This window comes from Pongo abelii, chromosome 19, assembly GCF_028885655.2.
Source record: "Pongo abelii isolate AG06213 chromosome 19, NHGRI_mPonAbe1-v2.0_pri, whole genome shotgun sequence".
NCBI classification, from domain to species: Eukaryota; Metazoa; Chordata; class Mammalia; order Primates; family Hominidae; genus Pongo; species Pongo abelii.
The window spans coordinates 74,650,616-74,672,725 of record NC_072004.2 but is presented as its reverse complement, the minus strand read 5'-3'; the positions used below and the strand labels follow the sequence as shown (position 1 = coordinate 74,672,725).

At 58.0% G+C, this 22,110-nt stretch overlaps 2 protein-coding genes and 1 pseudogene across 2 annotated transcripts; 2 read left to right on the top strand and 1 right to left on the bottom strand.

Annotated features, from left to right (window-relative positions):
- Window positions 1-276: 276 nt before the first annotated feature.
- On the top strand, window positions 277-1,181 carry LOC100453163 (ribosomal protein uL30-like; annotated as a pseudogene).
- Window positions 1,182-2,263: 1,082 nt separating this feature from the next.
- FAM171A2 (family with sequence similarity 171 member A2) lies at window positions 2,264-13,213 on the top strand. Its single transcript, XM_024234419.3, has 8 exons — window positions 2,264-2,520; window positions 5,973-6,200; window positions 6,434-6,526; window positions 9,523-9,681; window positions 9,759-9,938; window positions 10,037-10,153; window positions 10,270-10,396; window positions 10,920-13,213. The coding sequence occupies exons 1-8, from the start codon at window positions 2,403-2,405 to the stop codon at window positions 12,376-12,378; spliced, it is 2,481 nt and encodes an 826-aa protein (XP_024090187.3). The 5' UTR covers window positions 2,264-2,402; the 3' UTR covers window positions 12,379-13,213.
- Window positions 13,007-20,805, bottom strand: GRN (granulin precursor; the record flags this gene model as incomplete). The annotated part of the gene is given in 13 exon segments (NM_001133217.1): window positions 13,007-13,450; window positions 13,540-13,770; window positions 13,863-14,096; window positions 14,317-14,562; window positions 14,652-14,749; window positions 14,948-15,074; window positions 15,311-15,420; window positions 15,534-15,669; window positions 15,771-15,883; window positions 16,359-16,443; window positions 16,559-16,684; window positions 16,808-16,952; window positions 20,767-20,805. Coding segments are annotated over 12 exon segments (1,782 nt in total). The 3' UTR covers window positions 13,007-13,312.
- Between the last annotated feature and the right edge of the window lie 1,305 nt (window positions 20,806-22,110).

Here is a 22,110-nt window from a genome sequence, read left to right as displayed (position 1 = left end):
CACGGTGGCTCATACCTGTAATCCCAGCACTTTGGGAGGCTGAGGCGGGTGGCTCACCTGAGGTCACAAGTTCAAGACCAGCCTGGCCAACACGGTGAAACCCCATCTCTACTAAAAATACAAAAATTAGCTGGGCATTGTGACAGGCATCTGTAATTCCAGCTACTCAGGAGGCTGAGGCACAAGAATCTCTTGAACTCAGAAGGCAGAGGTTGCAGTGAGCCGAGATTGCATCATTGCACTCCAGCCTGGGCGACAGCAAAAGACTCTGTCTTAATGATCAGTAGCTGCAACACTAGAAAAATGGCGGAGCAAGAGCAAAGAAAAATCCCTTTGGTTCTAGAAAATCTCCTGAAAAAAAGGCTTACCAAGCCCTCAAAGCCACCCAGGCAAAGCAGGCACTTTTGTCAAAGAAGGAGCAGAGGAAAGGAAAAGGGCTCAGGTTTAAGCAACTGGAATCATTCCTACATGATTCCTGATGGCAGAAATGTGACAAAGTGTATCTCTGACGACTAGAAGTGAAACATCATGCCTTGGAATTGCCAGATAAACATTCCTTGGCCTTTGTTGTACGCATCGAAAGAACTGATGGCGTGAGTTTACTGGTGCAGAGAACCATTGTAAGACTTTGCCTAAAGAAAATTTTTAGTGGTGTCTTTGTAAAAGTCACCCCCCAGAACCTAAAAATGCTGCGTATAGTGGAACCTTATGTGACCTGGGGATTTCCAAATCTGAAGTCTGTCCAGGAACTCATTTTGAAACATGGACAAGCCAAGGTCAAGAATAAGACCATCCCTCTGACAGACAACACAGTGATTGAGAAGCACCTGGGGAAGTTTGGTGTCGTTTGCTTGGAAGGCCTCATTCATGAAATTGCCTTCCCAAGGAAGCATTTCCAGGAGATCTCATGGTTCTTGTACCCTTTCTACCTCTCAGTGGCCCGTCATGCTACCACAAATAGAGTGGGCTTCCTCAAGGAGATGGGCACACCTGGCTGTCAGGGTGAACACATCAGTCAGCTCATCCGCCAGCTGAACTAGACCCAGGTGCCAAACTGCAGTAAATTTTTATTAATGAAGTGGAAGCATGGGTACTAGAAGCATGTGTTTTTGTTTTTTTGGGAATTTTTATCAAGTATCTTCAGAGAAGATTATTTCCAGCTTTATCTTCAAAAACTGGAAAGGAAGGGTCAAAGAAAAGACAGAAGCTCACGCCTGTAATCCCAGCACTTTGGGAGGCCGAGGTGGGTAGATCACCTGAGATCAGGAGTTCAAGACCAGCCTGGCCAACATAGTGAAACTCTGTCTCTACTAAAAATACAAAAATTAGCCAGGCATGGTGGCGCGCACCTGTAGTCCCAGCTACTTGGGAGGTTGAGGCAGGAGAATCACTTGAACCCAGGAGGCAGAGGTTGCAGTGAGCCAAGATCACTCCACTGCACTCCAGCCTGGGCAACAGAGCAAGGCTCTGTCTCAAAAAAAAAAAAAAAAAAAAAAAAAAAAAAAAAAAAAAAAGAAGAAGAAGAAGAAGGAGAAGAAACAAACAGTAGCTTATGTTCATGGCAAGCACCTCTCATCACAGTCCAGTTCCAAGGAAAAATTCCAGCGTTTTAGTTTAATGTTGGTAAATGAGTAACTCTAGCATTTGTACAAGGCTCCCTAAGACTCCTGCACCAGTCGACCAAGCCCAGGGACATAATTGAATTTGGAGATTCCTGGGACCTTGTTTTGAAAAAGACTTGAAATAGGAAGAAAGGCCCAAAAATAAATGTTCACTTGTCTCTGAAAAAAAAAAAAAATCTGTCTCAAAAAAAAAAAAAGAGAGAGACTTGGGGGGTGCCTAGGGGGCCTTCCCTGATATCACCCCAGCACTGCCTAGGTGTTTTGCCGGGAGAAGGGGGCCATCGAGCAGGGAGTTCTTACACTTTTCTGAGACTTTCATGACCGTACTCCTTGAGAGTGTTGTAAGCGATAGCCACTCCCCACCTACACACACAAATTTTGCACCAAATTTTGGGGACTCTCGAAACCCAAGAACCCGGGTGATGGTACCCTAATCCCGACACTCCTTTGCAGCCCAGAGTCTGGGAGCGCAGAGCTGGGGGCTGCGGGGTGGGCTGAAGGTGGGCAGTACTGGGGGGCGGCGGGCGGAGCGGGGCCGGGAGGGGGCGGGGCCGGGCCGGGAGGGGGCGGTGCCGGGGGGGGGGGCGTGCAGCGGTGTGGCGCACCGCCTGCAGGGGGCGCTTGCGGCGGCTCCGGGCGGAGACAATCGCGCTGAGCGGGCGCCGCAGCCAGAGCGGGAGCCGGAGCTGCGAGGCGCGGCGCAGAGCTGGGGCTGCGCGGGGCCGGGCGAGCGGGACCAGGCGGGAGCCATGGACCGCTAGGGCCCGGCCTAGCCCCGCGATGCCGCCGGCGAGTGGCCCCAGTGTCCTCGCGCGGCTGTTGCCGCTGCTGGGGCTGCTGCTCGGCAGCGCCTCCCGGGCTCCCGGCAAGTCGCCGCCGGAGCCCCCCAGCCCGCAGGGTGAGTCTCTGCCGGGAGGGGCCGCGATCGCGGGCCTGCGCCCCCTGATCAGGCTCCCGCCCGTCAGCCCCCTCTTCGCGGCGTTCGTGAATTGAGGGGTATTCTGTTTCCTGGATTCGAGTGGGGGGAGCTAAGCGATCTGGGGTCGGCGCTTCTGGGGAAAAGTGGAGGCGGGGAGAGGGAGGCCGTCCAGGGCGGGGGTCTTGGGGAGACACAATGGGTAGGGCGAGGGTCCCCAGGCTCGGCGCCGCCTCCCGCTCCCTATTTGTTTTTCTCCCTCCTGGTCCGCGAGGCGCTGCTGCCTGAGCCATTGTCTACCGAAGACACCCGCCCAGGGGCGGGCTGGGGCGGGCGCCTGCTCCGCAGCCCCCTGCGGGTTCCTCGCTCCCGACCTCAGCTGGGTGGGGGCGCCGGCATCGGCTGCCACCCTAGGCCGGGACCGGAGGCTGGGAGCCTGGAGCTGGGTTTGAAGGGGGGAGGGGAGAAGTGGGAGTGGGTGAGGCTGTGGGCGGGATTGACTGCTCTAATGGGGTTCTTTGCCCTGGAGCCTGACAGCTCCCAGCCAGCCCCCCTGGTTTAGAATTTGGGGTGCACCAAATAAATGCTTGTGAGCCTATGACGGAGGACGAGCCGCAGTTGTGGGCCTCTGAGAAAAGGGGGGTACATTGTGATTCCCAGCTGAGGGAGCATGGCAGGCTTGCGGTCGCGGAGCCATGCTGAGCTAGCTGGCTGTGGGCAGTGCCGGCTGGGAGGGCAGGTGCCTGGGTCCCCGTTCAGCAGGCCTTCTGGCACTCCTGTCCCCTGCCCGCCCCCATATCACCCCCTCCTCATCCCACATCTCCTTCGCAGTGTAGGAGACCCTTCCCAGCGACTCACCGGGCGCAGGTGGGTGTGTGAGGTGGGGGTGGGGCTGGCTCCTGCAGCAGGAAAGGGTGGGGGAGCGAGACCCTGACTCCACACCCCACAGGCAGGCCTGGACGCTTAGGGGCCTCCGCCCACTCCAGTCCTGAGCCCACCTCCCGGGTCCTGCTCTCCCTCCCCTGCCTGTGGGCCCCATCCCTGCCTGAAGCAGTATTCACTACTCACCCCCCACACTAAGGAACTGGCAGGAAAAGCAGGGTGGGGGGGTCTGGATGAGGGAAGTGGGGTCCGGATGAAGAGAGGGGGTCGGATTTCCTCCTGGATTGAGGCAGGCCTGGAGCCGGGAGAGGTGGATACTATATGGAATGTCAGGCTTCGAGGAATGGGTAGGGTTCGCCCTCTGCCTCCCCCAGCTCTCTGGGGGAGGAGATGAGGTTTTGCTTAGTACGAAGAAGCCCTAGTTTCTTAGGACGCCCCTCCCCTCAAGTCCCCGCACCTCAGGGGAAGGGGCCCAGGGAATTGGCTGGAATAGAGCCAGGATAGGGGGTTCTCTGGGGCAGCTGGCAGGGAGCCCAGGTTGAGAGGAAGGGGGAAGGGAATCTGCTAGGCACCTGCCCCCTTCTCCCCCACCCGCAAGGTTGGCACAGATCCTTACCAGCCCACCCCAGTTTTGTTTCCCCAGCCCCCTCCCTCTTCTGAAACTCTGACTTTTGAACCCAAGGCATTCCCTCAAATGACCATATCTCAGACTCGGGGTCCCTCTCCCCAGCTGCTCTATCCAGCTGTTCCTAAGCCCAGGATGGAGGTGGGAGTAGCCAGGCCCTTCTGGCTTCTCAGAATTCCTAATGGCTGTTGGCAGGGGGATGGATGAGGACCTCGTGCACATCCTCCTAGGCTCTACCCTCCCCCCACCCCATGTCACTTAACCTCTCTGAGCCATAATTTGTTCATTTGTAAGACATGGAAGGATAGTGCCTACATCATCAAATTGAAGTAAGAATTAAATCACATCAAATGTGCAAAAAAACAGTAGAGGGGTGCCAGCTTCCTGGAAGAGCAGAGAGCGAGAGTGAGTGGAGTGTGCACCCACCCTGCAGGGTTGGGTTCTGGCCTGGGAGGGGAGGTGGGCTCAGGGGAACAGCTGGATGGGATGCCTAGGGCAGGCGTGGCGCTGGCTCCGGGTTGGGAGCCTGAGCTAAGACACCTGTCACTGCTGAGTGTCAGGCTCCACTCTAAGGCCTTCCCTCTCCTTGAAGTCTCCGCAGCACCCTGACCTCCCCAGGCCCTGCTGCTCTCAGCTCCAGACTCTTCCTTCCGTACCCGACCCCCACTAGATTTGCATCCAGCACTCAGCCCACTCCCCACCTGTCCCCTGGGCCCCCCACTGAGGTGTCCATACATGCATGACACACCTTGTTAGCAGGAAGGTAGGGGTGAGGTGTGTTCTTGAGGGAGGAGCTATGCTGATGGGAAGGGGTGCCCTGGATCAGAGAGACTGCCTGGAGAATCCATGGGAACAACTCAAGGCTTGGTTCCTCCCCATCACGCCATCTGAGGGCAGGATGCCTGCCTGATGGCCTGGCCATACTCTCCTCTGGCTGTGGGCAGAGGCATCCCTGGAAAGCAAAAGACTTGGGCTTCCCTCCCCAGCCCCCTCCACAATAGTTCTCTTGGGCCTGGGTTGCTCCCCCCCAGATCTCCTTCCCCTTGCCAGGGCCCCAGCTCCCTGCCTGATCTCCTGGGAGGAATGAGGGCGTTGCCATGGTGACTGACTGTAGCTGACCAGCTGGGAGGGGGCAGGCGGTTCATGTGAGGGGGAGGAGGCCGGAGTAATTTGTTTGGGCATGGGGTTGGGGTGAGTCCCTAAATCTGAAGGGAAACAGGCTTGTGAAAAGCATTCTGGGAAAAGGATGAATGATGGGAATGACCAGTTTCCTAGTGTCCCCTGTCAATTTCTTCCCAAGACCCCAAACTCTGCCCTAGCCTCCATCCTCCCTTTCAAACTGCTGAATCTTGACCCTTCTCTCCGCCTGCGGACCCAGCTTTACTTAGACTTTCTCAGCCCTCCTGTCCTTCCCCTCTCCCCAGGCCCGGGGTTAAGAATGTTGCTTCTAGAGGCAGACTGCCAGGTCTGGATCCCAGATCTCCACTTAGCTGTAGTCCAAGTATCTAAACTCTCTAAGCCTCAGTTTCCTTATCTGTAAAATGGACTAAGAGCATATATTATCAAATCCAATACACCACTGACTATAAGATGCACCATGATTTCAAGTACCAGTAAGAAAGGAAGAAATGCTGCCAGTTATAACGATGGCATCATCAATCATAGGCATAGCCTGAATTTAAAATTGTGAAAATGTGACACAACGCATGTGTTAGACGATGAAATACGGGAATAGTCCCACCTCCTTCATGGGCTGATAGGAGGTTTCAGTGAGTGCTCTGTGAATGCTGGGTCTTAAATCATGCCTTCTCTAGCCTCAGCCCCAAAGACTCTCCCAAACACAGCTCCTTCCTCTGATCTTGGGGCTCCCCCCAGCTCTTTTTCCCCCTCCCTCGTCCTCACTCCTTTCGCCCCATCTTGCCCACAGAGATCCTGATCAAGGTGCAGGTGTATGTGAGCGGGGAGCTGGTGCCCCTGGCCCGGGCCTCAGTGGATGTGTTTGGGAACCGGACTCTGCTGGCAGCTGGCACCACAGACTCAGAGGGTGTGGCCACCCTGCCCCTCAGTTATCGCTTGGGCACCTGGGTGCTGGTCACTGCTGCCCGCCCTGGCTTCCTCACCAACTCTGTGCCCTGGCGTGTTGACAAGCTGCCCTGTGAGTGCAGGGGCAGGTGGAGGGGGGGGACAGCAGCTGACCCTCCATCAGCCCCTTCCCAAAATAGTCTCCTTGGGGGTGGAGGGGGAGGCTTTCCAGCAGCTGCTGCCTGGGCAGGGGTACACAGAGGGGGCTGAGGGAGGGTGAAGCCTCTGGGACTCAGATGGAGGGGGTGCCTGGCTGGGGGGTAGGCGGTGGGCTTTCTTGGAGCTGACTGGCCATCCCTCCCGCAGTGTATGCGTCTGTCAGCCTCTACCTGCTCCCTGAGCGGCCGGCCACGCTCATCCTCTATGAGGACCTGGTGCACATTCTCCTAGGCTCTCCTGGTAAGGCTCCCCCTCACCCACGCCAACTCTTCTTCCTTCCCCTGACCTGGGTGTAGAGACCTCCACTGTCCTATATTAGCTGGGTGTCCTTGGGCAAGTCACTTCACCTCTCTGAGCCATAATTTGCTCATCTGTAAGATGTGGAAGGTTAGTGCCTACATCATCAAATTGGAGTAAGAAATCACAAAGTGAAAAAACACAGTACAGAAGGTGTTCAATAAATGTTTACAGTTATCGGGGCTTCTCGTGGTTTCTATTCTCCATCTATTCCTACCTTCCCTGCCACCTTTATCTTCAATGGGTCTACGCGGATTTGTTGTGCACCTGCTGGATGCACAGGTGCACAGGAAGTGCAAGGCCCAGAGCAAGCCTGCAGCTGTCCTGGTCTACCCCCAGGCTTTCCGTCTCGCTCAGCTAGTACTTACTTCAACTCCTAGGCCGTGCCAGGCATTGTGGCTGGTGCTGGGAACCACGGTGAGGAAGAAGACCCGCTCCTTGCCTTTGGACATTCACAGACAAGTAGGAAGACAGATCATTGCAAGCCCTGAAATAGTTCCAGAGCAGGCAGGGCAGTGGAGTGGAGGGCAGCTGCTTTCAGTGCTGAGACGGCCCTAACCTGCGAGGGGACCTGGCTGGGTGAGAGCTTGTCGAACGGAGCGGTCAGCCCTCGACTCAGGAATGAAGGGGAAGCAGAGGCACCTCCACTGGAGAGGAAGGCCAGGGGGAGACATCAGGTGGAGAGTAGTAGAGGACAGTGCGGGTTCGGGGGCTCCATTCTGCTTAGAGGGCCATGGTGGGTTTTGGAGTTTGAGGAACCCCATCCCAGTTTGTAGTCTCAGCTTGAGCCCTTGTCATGGAGCTAGTTTTTTGTTGTTGTTGTTGTTGTTGTTTTGAGATGGAGTCTTGCTCTGTTGCCCAGGCTGAAGTGGCATAACCTCGGCTCACTGCAACCTTTGCTTTCTGGGTTCAAGGGATTCTCCTGCCTTAGTCTCCTGAGTAGCTGGGATTACAGGCACCCATCACCGCGCCAGATGAATTTTTGTCTTTTTAGTAGAGACGGTTTTGCCATGTTGGCCAGGCTAGTCTCGAACTCCTGACTTCAGGTGATCCACCCGCCTCGGCCTCTCAAAGTGCTGGGATTACAGGCGTGAACCACTTCGCCCAGCCTCACCAAGCTGCTCTTGTTTGCTCACCTTCGTCACTCTGATCCCAAGCTTCTAAGTGCCGCTGCAGGTTTCTAAAATACCAATGGACCCTTTGTGGCCCCCTAGCTTGAAGCCCCTGCATGGTGCCTACTGCTTTCAGTACCAAGCCCAGGTGCCATCTCAGAGCTGACTGCGCCCTCCAGAGCCCAGGCCTTTCTCATGCCAGGCCTCCTGGATGTCCTTTCCCTCTTTCTTTCCTGGCTGAGTCTTCCACATCCCCCAAGACTCCACAGGGCCTCCCCTGAGCTGAGCGAGACCAGCTCCCCTAGTCCTCTGCGTCCCTCTATTTGGATAGCAAGGCAGGAGGAATGGCATGGCAGAGGATGGGCCTGGAGCCCGATGACCCGGGCTTCTATCCGGGCTCGAGGATTGTGACCTCGGGCAAGTTACTGAACCCCTGCCTGCCTCCATTTCTGCACCTCTAAAATGAGGTTGATAAGAAAGACACCTAGCTCAGGGGCTATTTTCCTAATTGCAAGGGTTAATATAGGTAACCTGCTTAGAACAGTGCCCAGCATAGCTTAAAGATTAATAAATGTTACCTGTGACATATTGTATTGGAATTGTTTATATGTCTGTCCCCTCCACCCCAACACACACACACACACACACACACACACACACACACACACACACACACACACACGACCTAAACTGTCTAATGCAGTAGCCACTAGCTACATATTAAATTGAAGTAAATTAAATTTAAAATTCATTATTATTATTATTTTTTTTGAGATGGATTCTCACTCTGTTGCCCAGGCTGGAGTACAATGGCATGATCTTGGCTCACTGCAACCTCTGCTGCCCGGGTTCAAGCGATTCTCCTGCCTCAGCATCCCGAGTAGCTGGGATTACAGGCTCCTGCCACCGCACCTGGCTAATTTTTGTAGTTTTAGGAGAGATGGGGTTTCACCATCTTGGCCAGGCTGGTCTTGAACTCCTGACCTTGTGATCCACCTGCCTCAGAATCCCAAAGTGCTGGGATTACAGGCGTGAGCCACCACGCTCGGCCTTTTTTTTTTTTCTTTTGAGACGGAGTTTCACTCTCGATGCCCAGACTGGAGTGCAATGGCACAATCTCAGCTCACCGCAACCTCCCCCTCCCAGTTTCAAGCGATTCTCCTGCCTCAGCCTCACGAGCAGCTGGGATTACAGGCATGCACCACCACGCCCGGCTAATTTTGTATTTTTAGTAGAGTCAGGGTTTCTCCATGTTGGTCAGGCTGGTCTCCAACTCCCGACCTCAGGTGATCTGCCCGCCTTGGCCTCCCAAAGTGCTGGGATTACAGGCATGAGCCACTGCACCCACCTAGAAAAAAATCATTACATTTTTAAAAATTAAAAATCCAGTTCCTCAGTCACACTAGCCACATTTCAAATGCTTAACAGCCACGTGTGTCCAGTGGGTACCATAATGGGCAGCACAGCTAGAAAACATTCCCATCACAGCAGACGTTCATCTTTGGGCCCCCAGTGTCTAACCTGGTGCCTGCCACATAGTAGACAATACTGGTTGAGGATCTGGATCGCAACATTTTATAGGTTCTATAAGGAAACTTTCTACGAAAGCAAGTAAATTGCTGAGGGTCACACAGAGATTTCAGGTCCATGTCCCTTCCAGGTTAACATTCCATGACTGCCCAGCTTTCTCCCCAAGGCATCACCCTCCCTGGCCTTTCAAAGTGGCCTGACCTCATGTCCCCCTTTTCCTTAGATAATGGGTTTCTGCTCTGGTCCCTGGGGATCCCTGTCCGTGGTCAGGCCACTGCAGCCCCTCTTTCCCTCCAGGTGCCCGCTCCCAGCCCTTGGTGCAGTTCCAGCGCCGGGCTGCCCGCCTGCCTGTCAGCTCCACCTACAGCCAGCTCTGGGCGTCACTCACGCCTGCCAGCACCCAGCAGGAAATGCGGGCTTTCCCTGCCTTCCTGGGCACTGAGGCCTCCAGCTCAGGTAGGCTGGGTGCCCAGCACGGATGGGGTCTCCCCAGGCTCAGGATTAGCCCTCAGCCCTGTACCCTCTTCCCTCAGGCAATGGCTCCTGGCTGGAGCTGATGCCCCTGACTGCTGTGAGCGTGCACCTGCTGACAGGTAATGGGACAGAGGTGCCGCTCTCAGGCCCCATTCACCTGTCCCTGCCCGTGCCCTCCGAGACTCGTGCCCTCACCGTAGGCACCAGCATTCCAGCCTGGAGATTTGACCCCAAGAGTGGTAAGTGCCTCAAGGGGCTGCAGGTGCTTGAGTTCAGGGAGGAAAGTGGGACTTGAGTGGGAGCGACTCAAGTGTGACAAAAACCCTGCCTCTCCCAGGGCTGTGGGTGCGCAATGGCACTGGTGTAATCCGGAAGGAAGGCCGGCAGCTCTACTGGACCTTCGTCTCCCCCCAGCTGGGGTACTGGGTGGCCGCCATGGCCTCCCCCACGGCTGGTAAGAGTAGTGGGGCAGTGGGCGTAGAGGCCGTGGAGGAGGGGAGCTGGGAGAGCAGACTTCTGAAAGGCAGGAAGGGTGTCTACACCTGAACGCTAAGCCCTCGCCTGGCACAGGGCTGGTCACCATCACGTCGGGCATCCAGGATATCGGCACCTACCACACCATCTTCTTGCTCACCATCCTGGCAGCCCTGGCCCTGCTGGTGCTCATCCTGCTGTGTCTGCTCATCTACTACTGTCGGTGAGCACCGGGCTTCCCTCACCCTCCCCTGCACTTGTACCGGGCCCTGGGGCCCCAAAGATGCGTAAGATCCACTTCTGGTCCTCAAGGGGCAGACAGGAAAAGACTTCCTGTAAACGTGCTAACACCTGAAGGGCTGGTGCTGGTGGCTGAAGACAGCGGCGAGGTGGGAGGGGAGGCAGGGCTTAAGGACTTGCAGCCCGGCCCCTCCAGAGAGATCTGCCACCGCCCCTACCAGCCCAGCTCTCTCTCCCAGAGGACTCCAGGCCGGACACACCCATAGACAGCTTGGATGCTCATTCCTGGTTCTCGCAGCACATCCTACACGCAGAGGAGTGCAGAGTTTACCCTGAGGGGACCGCCAAACGGACACGGCGGCTCCCCGCCATCTCTCCTGAGCGCCCCAGGCATTCTCCCCACCTCTTCCACTATATTCGCCTCTTGTCTTGCATCTAAGGGGGTTCGGGGCCTACTCTGGCCCTCACCCTTTCCTGAGAGGCCCCTTCTGCTCCCTCCCTTCCAGGAGGCGCTGCCTGAAGCCGAGGCAACAGCACCGCAAGCTGCAGCTCTCGGGGCCCTCTGACGGTAACAAACGAGACCAGGCCACCTCGATGTCCCAGCTCCACCTCATCTGTGCGGGACCCCTGGAACCCGCCCCGTCGGGGGACCCCGAGGCTCCGCCTCCAGGCCCCCTCCACTCGGCCTTCTCCAGCTCCCGGGACTTGGCCTCCTCCCGGGATGACTTCTTCCGCACCAAGCCGCGCTCTGCCAGCCGCCCGGCCGCCGAGCCTTCGGGTGCCCGCGGGGGCGAGAGCGCCGGGCTCAAGGGCGCTCGCTCGGCCGAGGGCCCCGGCGGGCTGGAGCCCGGCTTGGAGGAGTACCGGCGCGGGCCCTCGGGGGCTGCGGCCTTCCTGCACGAGCCGCCCTCGCCGCCGCCGCCCTTCGACCACTACCTGGGCCACAAGGGGGCGGCCGAGAGCAAGACCCCCGACTTCCTGCTGTCGCAGTCTGTGGACCAGCTGGCGCGGCCGCCGTCGCTGGGCCAGGCGGGGCAGCTCATCTTCTGCGGCTCCATCGACCACCTCAAGGACAACGTCTACCGCAATGTCATGCCCACCCTGGTGATCCCCGCGCACTACGTGCGCCTCGGCGGCGAGGCGGGCGCCGCCGGCGTGGGCGACGAGCCGGCCCCGCCGGAGGGCACGGCACCCGGCCCGGCGCGCGCTTTTCCCCAGCCCGACGCCCAGCGCCCGCAGATGCAGGGCCACTCGGGCCCGGGGGGCGAGGGCGGCGGGGGCGGCGGCGAGGGCTGGGGGGCCGGGCGCGCGGCGCCCGTCAGTGGCTCAGTCACCATCCCTGTGCTGTTCAACGAGTCCACCATGGCGCAGCTCAACGGGGAGCTGCAGGCCCTGACCGAGAAAAAGCTGCTGGAACTGGGCGTGAAGCCGCACCCGCGCGCCTGGTTCGTGTCCCTCGACGGGCGCTCCAACTCGCAAGTGCGCCACTCTTACATCGACCTGCAGGCGGGCGGCGGGGCACGCAGCACCGACGCCAGCCTGGACTCGGGCGTAGATGTGCACGAGGCGCGGCCCGCGCGCCGCCGGCCCGCGAGGGAGGAGCGGGAGCGCGCCCCGCCTGCCGCGCCGCCGCCGCCGCCCGCGCCCCCGCGCCTGGCGCTCAGCGAGGACACGGAGCCCAGCAGCAGCGAGAGTCGCACGGGCCTCTGCTCTCCGGAGGACAACTCGCTGACGCCGCTGCTGGACGAGGTGGCGGCGCCCGAGGGCCGGGCGGCCACGGTACCCCGGGGGCGGGGCCGCAGCCGCGGGGACAGCTCCCGCAGCAGCGCCAGCGAGCTGCGGCGCGATTCGCTCACCAGCCCGGAGGACGAGCTGGGGGCGGAGGTGGGCGACGAGGCGGGAGACAAGAAGAGCCCGTGGCAGCGGCGGGAGGAGCGGCCGCTGATGGTGTTCAACGTCAAGTAGCGCCCGCGCAGGGCCTGGCACCGCCCCTCCCGCGCGGGCCCGCACCCAGGGTGCGCGCCCCGGGGGCCTGCGGGGGCCCTCGAACGTAGCCCCCAGCCCCGGGCCGGAGAGGGGCCCAGGGGCCTTGGAGCTGTTCCGTGGTAGGTGCTGGGTCGTGTCTTGCAAGGGACCCTGTGTCTGCCTCCAAGCCGGGGAGGAGGGGGGGTCCAGACCCCCATGGGGAGGTGCCGGGGAGGAGGGCTGGGGGGAAGCAGTGCCTGTGTAGACGTGGCTGTACATAGAAAGCTCTATTGTGGGAAAGCAGGAGGGGTGACCCAGCCTCAGCTGCTAGTGTGAGGGCTGGGAAGGGAGGGGGCGTTCTCTGTGGACCCCTGGGAGGGGAGGGGGTGCTGCTTGCTGACTAGCCCGTCTCTGGGCTACGATGTCACAGGGCTGGTGGCTGGGACAGCTCTGGGGACTAGGGGGTAATGTGATACAGCCGATGTGGGCAGCAGCAAATATAAAACTGGTGAGGTTAAGGCTGTGTATGTCTTTCTGTGGGGTAGGGGAGGGCAGTGTTGGCAGTGGACGTGAACCCTTGTTCTGGGGCCCTGGGGAGGGCAGGCAGGGCGGCAAATCAGACACTGTTAAGAAAGTGTACAAACTTTATTGAAACGCACACGCGCACACACACAAACACCCCTGTGGATAGGGAAAAGCACCTGGCCACAGGGTCCACAGAAACGGGGAGGGGATGGCAGCTTGTAATGTGGCTTTTGCCACAACCCCCTTCTGACAGGGAAGGCCTTAGATTGAGGCCCCACCTCCCATGGTGATGGGGAGCTCAGAATCGGGGCCAGGGAGAATTTGGTTGGGGAGAGGTGCTAGGGAGGCCTGAGCAGAGGGCACCCTCCGAGTGGGGTCCCGAGGGCTGCAGAGTCTTCAATACTGTCCCTCACAGCAGCTGTCTCAAGGCTGGGTCCCTCAAAGGGGCGTCCCAGCGCGGGGCCTCCCTGTGCAAACACTTGGTACCTCTGGCTGCGCAGCGCAAGCCAGCAGGACAGCAGTGGCGCCGATCAGCACAACAGATGCCCTGGATGGTCAGAGGGGGGCGAGAGGGTTGGACGAGGTGGGACCTGGTCCCTGGCCATACCCAGCCCCAGGATGGGGGTTGGCACTGACCTGGCGGTAGGGACAGCAGGCCCAGCCCCCTCGGTTGTCTCGGCAGCAGGTCTGGTTATCATGGCAGAAGTGTCCTTCCCCACACTCCACGTCCTTCACACCCACGTGAAGGCTACGGGCCAGGAAGGTGGCAGGCTGGGCAGAGACCACTTCCTTCTCGCAGGATCGGGCCTTCACGTTGCAGGTGTAGCCAGCCGGGCAGCAGTGCTGGCGATCCTCGCAGCACACAGCCTGGCGAGGAAGGGAGCACAGAATGGCATTATGTTCCTGTTCCCTCACCGGGCTTAGCTCCCCTATCCAGGGGCAGGCAGGGAGGCACTCACATGGGGCAACTGGCAGCAGGCCCAGCCCCCACCCAGGCTCGGGCAGCAAGTCTGCCCCACTGGGCAGCTGGTGTGCTGGTCACAGCCGATGTCTCCGGGGTGGGATAAGGAAGCCCGGTGGGCAGGCATCTTCTCCCGTCCAGCCACAATCTCGCTTCCCCGCTGACACTGCCCCTCGGCTACACAAGTGTAGCCCTGGGGGCAGCAGTGCTGGTGGTCCGAGCAGCAGACAGCCTGCGGGGGTGGGCAGGAAAGGGCGTTCTAGGTAGCCACTATGTGGGGCGCAGTGCCAAGCCCCTACCTACTCCAGCCCACCTCTCCTGCTTACAGCACCTCCAGCTGGTGACGAATCTGACAGAGCTGGGTATCACCTATGGGCTATGCGGAGGGCAGAAAGCAATAGGAGCTTGGCCGCCCACCTGCCCAGGCCAAGATGCTGTCCCCTCCCATGTACCTCTGGGACTGGACAGCAGCCCCACTCCCCAGACATGAGTTGGCAGCAGGTATTGGAGGGGGGACAGCTGCTGACATTATCACAGGGGACATCTCTCTTCAAGGCTTGTGGGTCTGGCAGGCTGAGGTGAGCTGGGGCCTTCTCCATCCAGGGCACCTGGTGGGTCCCCTGTTCACAGGTACCCTTTTGCGTGTCACACGTAAACCCCGCGGGACAGCAGTGTATGTGGTCCTCACAGCACACAGCCTAGGGCGGATGGAGAAGGGCCGGTGGGCACTGGGGCCCAGCTGGCTGCCACACTGTGCTCAGCCCACCCACCTGCCACCCCTGGGTACCTGGGTAAAAGGGCAGCAGCCCCAGGCCCCCGACTGTAGACGGCAGCAGGTATAGCCATCTGGGCAGCTCACCTCCATGTCACATTTCACATCCCCCACTGTGAGGGAGGCAGAGAGGACAGGTCAGAAGTGGCACTGGGACCCTCAGGGGTATCCACCCTTTGCCAGCTCCACAGCTGCAACCAGGTGTTGAAGATGGAGGGTACCGCTTACGCCACCTTGCAGTGATCCTAAGGCCAGGCCTAAAAGGGAGGAAAGGGGGCCCTACCCCTGTATCTGCGCCCTGCCTCTGGTACCTGTGTGCGCAGGCAGCTTAGTGAGGAGGTCCGTAGTAGCGTTCTCCTTGGAGAGGCACTTACTCTGGATCAGGTCACACACAGTGTCTTGGGGGCAGCAGTGCAGGTGATCGGAGCAGCAGGTGGCCTGAGTGGGGACAGGGGTGGGTCTTTGTCACTTCCAGGCTCAGTAGCACACAGGGAGCAGCCAGGCTGATGGTTGGCACTGCCCCAATCCCCCACTAGGGGGTGGCATGAACCCTGCATCAGCCAGGCTCCCAGCAAGCAGCCAGCCAGCCCCATGCCCCAGAGCCCCTGTAAGGTGCGTGTCAGGGCCAGGTGGCTGGGGGCACACAGCCAAGCTGGCTCCAGCCCCTCACTCACATTGGGCATTGGGCAGCAGCCATACTTCCCACTGGGCAGCTCACAGCAGGTAGAACCATCAGGGCACTGGGACCGTGCATCCGGACACATGACTGAGCTGGACAAGGCCACTGGAAGAGGAGCAAGCATGAGGGACAGCCAGGGTGAAGGGAACTTTTTCCTACACTTGGAGCCAATGAGGCCCCGCCCCAGCCCCCGGCCTGATGCTCTCCCACCTCCTCACCTGCCCTGTTAGTCCTCTGGGCAGGGAGCTTCTTTGCCAGGGGGTGGGTGCCCGTGGGTGTGATGCAGCGGGTGTGAACTAGGTCGCAGAAGGCACCATGTGGACAGCAGTGCACCCTGTCTTCACAGCAGGAAGCCTGAGAAAAAATGGTCCTGACTCCATCTTCACCCCCTGCCTCTGGCCCCCACACTCTGCCCCCACTTCCCTCCACATACCCCCATCTCCCCAGATTTGTACCTGGGGCATGGGGCAGCACCCCCAGGAGCCATCGACCATAACACAGCACGTGGAGAAGTCCGGGCATTCGAACTGACTATCAGGGCACTGGACGGCACCCACGGAGTTGTTACCTGTGGACAAGATGACCCAGGATTCTACCAGCCCACTCAGAGAAGGTGACTCCCCCATCATGCAAGGAGCTGGTGGCACCATGGCCTGCAAGCCCAGCTGCTGGGGTTTGAGGGTGACACTAAGGCTCAGTGATCTCCTAGGCAGGCCTAACTCACCCTCCTCACAATCCAGTCCGTCCCTCAGCAAGATGGCCTGGGGAAGGGGCACCCACTGACCATGGGTTGGCATTAGACAGGCCCAGCTCGACCTCTCCCCACCCCCACAATGCCTGGACCTGGAGTCTTGCACTTTCTCCTGCACCCTCCTATCCCCAGTGCTGCCCCTCTGTCCACACCAGGGCTGTTGCTTAGTACAGATGCCACATGAATGAGGGCACAAGGGCAGGAATCGGGGCTGCCCTGCCAGCTGGGCTCCTGGGTTCCAGGCTCTACATGCTGCCCGTCTGCCTGCCCTGCACCCACACCCCCGCTGCACCTGATCTTTGGAAGCAGGATCGCCCGTCTGCACTGCAGTGGAAGCCCCGTGGGCAGCAGTGATGGCCATCCCCGCATGCCACGGCCTGTGGAACACAGAGAAACCTGCATTGGCAGGGCTCTTTTATCTGCAGGTGGGAGAGTGCAGGAAAAGCATAAATGCAGACCTAAGCCCCTCCATTGGGCTGATGGCACGCTCACCTCTGGGAAGGGGCAGCAACTGGAAGTCCCTGAGACAGTAAAGATGCAGGAGTGGCCGGCAGAGCAGTGGGCATCAACCTGGCAGGGGCCACCCAGATGCCTGCTCAGTGTTGTGGGCCATTTGTCCTGGAAAGACAGGGGAAATGATAAACCACAGACTTGTGCCTGGCGTCCTTCTCTGGCCAATCCAAGATGACCGTTTGGGAAAACCCAGGCTGCCAGCTCTTGCCTAGGCTGAGGGGCACTCACCAGAAGGGGACTGCAGCAGCTGTAGCTGGCTCCTCCGGGGTCCAGGCAGCAGGCCACAGGGCAGAACTGACCATCTGGGCACCACGTTCCAGCCACCAGCCCTGCTGTTAAGGCCACCCAGCTCACCAGGGTCCACATGGTCTGCCTGCAAAGTACCAAGGAACGTCTGGCAACTGCTTAAGCCCACGCCACCCTTGATTCTAGGGCCACTCAGTCCCCTAGCCCCAGGCCAAGGTCCTGGCCCAGGACTGCCTGAGCCTTTTCAACACCTTCCTGTCCAGGCAGGCAGAAATCTGCAGGGGCTGAGAGTCAGCTTCCTACAGCGCCCTGTGTGTGACACATGCCCCAGCACGTGCAGACCTGTAAGCATGAATGCTGACATGCATATATGTGTGGGTCTGAGTCCCTAGCACATGGCCTAACGCCTGGGCCTCACTGGGCAGGCTTATGAGAGTCAGGAAGACGTGATTTTTGTGGGTCTGATCTGTGCAGATGTGGGCCACCTCTGGGGTGAGGGGAAGGCATCAGTAGCCATGGGAGAGGACAGGGCTAGGGTGCAGGGAGGGAGTCCCCCCAGGAAAAGCCAGGGTTCCTCTCCAGATGCCTCCTTGCCTGACACTATGTTCATACCTGCACCCCGTTAAGGCCTTGCGGGAAGCGGCCACATGATGACATGGGAAACCACAGGGGTGAGAAAGTTGTGAAAAAGGAAATATGGTGGCCAGTGGAGTCTGGGCCGCTTTCCCCAGAGGTCACCATCTGCCCATGAATGTCCCCTCCTCACCCAGGGAAGGGGACACAGAAGCTGGGTCAGCCTTTGAGACACCTGTGCTCTGAGGGTCCCCCACACCACCAGCGCCCTCTGAGATTCCCCAAGCATGCTAACCCCCGCCCCTGCCTCTCCATCTATTCTGGAAGTGAAACTCAGCCACATGTGGAGAGAGACCACGTGTGCCCACTGGGCTGCCCATCTGAGTCACCAGGAGGAACTGAGCCTTGAGTCTCTGTGGGGAGCAGCCTCTCACTTCCTAAACAACTCTTCTCCCAGGCTCAGCTAGCCCAGCTAGTTCAGTGGGGTGGCCAGAGAGGTAACTCATCCTGAAGAAGCAAAAACAGTAATGTCTGTTGAGCCTCTTGGGAGCTAGTTACAAGACTCTCCATTATTTTATTTCTTTACAACAACCATCCAAAGTAGTAATTAATACCTTTATTTTATTTTTAGAGATGAGGTATTGCTATGTTGCCCAGGATGGACTCAAGACTCCTGGGATCAAGCAATCCTCCAACCTTGGCCTCCTAAGTAGCTGGGACTTTGGGAGCGTGCCACCACGTCTGCTCACCATTTTTTTTGTTTGTTTGTTTGAGACGGAGTCTTGCTCTGTTGCCCATGCTAGAGTTCAGTGGCATGATCTCGGCTCACTGCAACCTCTGCCTCCCAAGTTCAAGCAAGTAGCTGGGACTACAGTCACTCACCACCACGCCTGGCTAATTTTTGTATTTTTAGTAGAGAGGGGGTTTCACCATATTGGTCAGGCTGGTCTTGAACTCCTAACCTCAGCTGATCCACCCGCCTCAGCCTCCCTAAGTGCTGGGATTACAGGCTTGAACCACCACACCCGGCCACACCTTTACTTTTAAAGGAGGAAACTGAAGCTCAGAGATGTTAAATACAGTCAGCCCTCCATATCCAACCAGGGATCAAAATATACTGGGCGCGGTGGCTAACACCTGTAATCCCAGCACTTTGGGAGGCCCAGGTAGGCGGATCCCAAGGTCAGGAGTTCGAGACCAGCCTGACCAACGTGGTGAAACCCCATCTCTATTAAAAATACAAAAATTAGCCATGCGTGGTAGCGCACACCTGTAATCCCAGCTACTCAAGAGGCTGAGGCAGGAGAATCGCTTGAGCCTGGGTGGTGGAGGTTGCAGTGAGCAGAGATCGCGCCACCATACTCCAGCCTGGGTGACAGAGCGAGACTGAGATTCTGTCTCAAAAAACAAAACAAAACAAAACCCAGAAAATGTTACATTGTTGCTGAGGTATACAATGTAGTTAGGTTTAGGATGGCTGCATCTATACTGAACATGTACAGATTGTTCTTTCTTATTATTCCCTAAACAATTCAGGATCACAACTATTTACATGGCATTTCTTTTTCTTTTTCTTTTTTTTTTTTGAGATGGAGTCTTGCTCTGTCACCCAGGCTGTAGTACAGTGGCGCGATCTCAGCTTACTGCAAACTCCGCCTCCCGGGTTCAAGCAATTCTCCTGCCTCAGCCTCCGGAGTAGGTGGGATTACAGGTGTGCGCTACCACACCTGGCTAATTTTTGTATTTTTAGTAGAGATGGGGGTTTCACCATGTTGGTCAGGCTGGTCTCAAACTCCTGACCTCAGGTGATCCACCTGCCACGGCCTCCCAAAGTGCTGGGATTACAGGCATTAGCCACCGCGCCCAGCCGACATGTCATTTCCATTGTATTAGGTATAAGTAATCTAGAAATGATTTAAAGTATGTATAGGTTATATGCAAATATTATACCATTTTATATCAGGCACTTGAGCACCCACAGATTTTGGGGTCCTGGAACCAGTTCCGTGAAGATACCAAGGGACACCTATAACATGTCACACATCAGGTCATGGTGACGACAGGCTTTGATGGCCCCAGAGCGTATTGGACCTGGGTTCATATCACTAGTGGCACCATGGGCAGTGCCTGGGAATGGTGCAACAGGTACAACAGAAACAGGTACAGGGACTGCCTCGAAATCGCACTTGGGTCCTAATCCTAGAATTGCCAACTGTGAGGGCCTGAGAAGTTGCTCCCTGTCTGTGCCTCAGTTACCCCACGAGTCTATGTGTGGATACCACTGCGGGGGGAGGGGCAGGAAATCTCACCCACCCAGTCACTCACATCCTCTCTGCTCCACCTGGCTTTCCTCAAGTGCCCCTCCCCTAACTCAGCATCCCCAAGTGGCCACCTCCTGGACAGATAAGGATGAAGTTGACTGGTCCTGGACAGTGGACCCTCTACTCAGCCCCACAGCTCCCAGGCAAAGCGCCTGCAGAGCTGGCACCGCCTGCTTCCTGGATGTTCTCAGCAGGCTGTCCGCTGCCATGGCTTGCTGGGAAGGGAAGTCTGTCTGCACAGGAGTGTTCGGCTCCCTGGTGAGTTACCGGTGCATGTGGTCCCTCCTATTTACCCTAAGTTGAGGGAGTATAGTGTATGCTTCTACTGAATACACGCACACGCATACAGAAACAGGGATGAGGAGGCGAGTCGCAGTCTCTCATGCCACCCTACACCGCCAAAACAGCCAGAGGGGACAGCAGCCTCTTCAAGACCCTAGCTCCGTTATCTTCCACTAGGTGGCACCCCCAACTCCGAGTGCCAAGGGGAGAGGAAATTCCCAAAAGGGGAGCCAACCTAGCTGCAAATGAGCAGGAAAAAGTGGCTGGGAGAGGCGGAAGTTAGCTCGTCCCACCCCCAACAAGAGGAAGTAAGGAGGAGCCAGACCAGGTTCAGTCACCACTCCCAAGTCCCTACTACCTTCGAGAAGCCAAGGTCTCAGGTCCCGTTCCCAGGCCCTCGGAGCTCCCAGCCCAGGGTCGCGCGCCCCTCCGGCTCCAGGCCGCCGCGGGAACCACCCACCACCACCAGGAGAGGGGAAGAAGCCGGCACCTACCGACAGGGGTGGAGCTGGGTCAAGAATGGTGTGGTCCCTGCTTTGGGGGAATGCTGGGGAGGTAGAAAGCCCCTTCTAACGGGGGTCACTGCAATTACTGCTTCCTCTTTCCCATAAAACTCCCCCTAGTGTATCAGAACCCCCAAGGAGTTTCAATAAGCGGTTCTTCTGTTGTCTCCGGCTGAGACTCCAGGGGAACCTCAAGCTCACATGGCCCTGGCCGAGCCCCTGGGCAGGAGCAGGCGAGAGGTCTGCGCGGCCGCCCTCCTACCTGCGTCCGGGTCCGCGGTCCCTGGGCAGCAGCAACCGGGCAGCGCTCAGACTACAGACCCCAGCGCGATGACCCGCCTACCTCAGTTTCCATTGGCCAGGGATCAGGGTTGCCCGCTCCCATTGGCTACTTATCAATGTAGAGGTGGGGCCAGCCTGGAATGCTGTGTTTCTTTTCTACTCAAATCACTCTCCTCCCCGCTTCCTCTCGCCCCACACCCCATTTCTAGGGATCATGTGATTGGAGAATCATGTGACGTTGGGCTAGCCTCAGCAGGGCAGCTGGTGCTCGTCGCCTTCCTTCACCCATTCTGCAGGCTCCTGGGGGAGTTTGCTAGAGCTGATAGCGCGTGTCTGGGGCATTGACAGTGCGAGGGACTGTTATGAATTGGGAATATTTGTGCTCCCCTTTCTGTCCTTTTGTTTGTTTTGAGACGGAGTCTTACTCTGTCGCCAGGCTGGAGTGCAGTGGCACGATCTCGGCTCACTGCAACCTCTGCCTCCCGGGTTCAAGCGATTCTCCTGCCTCAGCCTCCCGAGTAGCTAGGACTACAGGCGCGCACCACCACGCCCAGCTAATTTTTGTATTTTTAGTAGAGACGGGGTTTCACCATGTTGGCCAGGATGGTCTCGATTTCTTGACCTCGTGATCCGCCCGCCTCGGCCTCCCAAAGTGCTGGGATTACAGGCATGAGCCACCGCGCCCGGACTTGTGTGTTTGTTTTAGAGACAGGGTCTGGCTCAGTCGCCCAAGCTGATCATAGCTCACTGCGCCCTGCAACTCCTGCTCCCAAAGCGATTCTCCTACCGCAGACCCCCAAGGCGCTGGGATGACAGGTGTGAGCTACCGGACTGGCTCGCTCCTATCCTATCCTGCCCTGTCTTGTCCTGTCCTGTCCTGCCCTATTCTGCAAACTCGGGTGACATGCTAGGCAGGCCCCAGAGTGAGCTGAAGGATGGTTTCCAGGACAAAGATAAACAGCCCCAAAGCCCTTTCCTCAAGGTGCTCAGCAGGACAGGGAGCAGGGATTGGTGGGAGACAGTCTCAGGCTGAATCTAATTTAAGATACAAGGTTGTGCGCCAGTTGCCAGGTGTAGAGAGAGGAAGTAGATTGTCTCCAGGTGGGAAAGAAGAGATTTCATTCCACCTTAGGAGCATCTCCTTGAGCTGAGTCTGGGAAGATTTTAACTGGCAGGTGGAGGAAGAGGTGTTGGGAAGAGCCCTGGGAAACCAGATGGGAAGGGCAGGCTTGGCAGGGATTGAATGCTATGTTCAATGCCAGTGGGCTTCAGGAGCTGCTGGGTGCCTGGCACGGGCTGGGCTGTGGTGGGAGCTGTCGAAAGG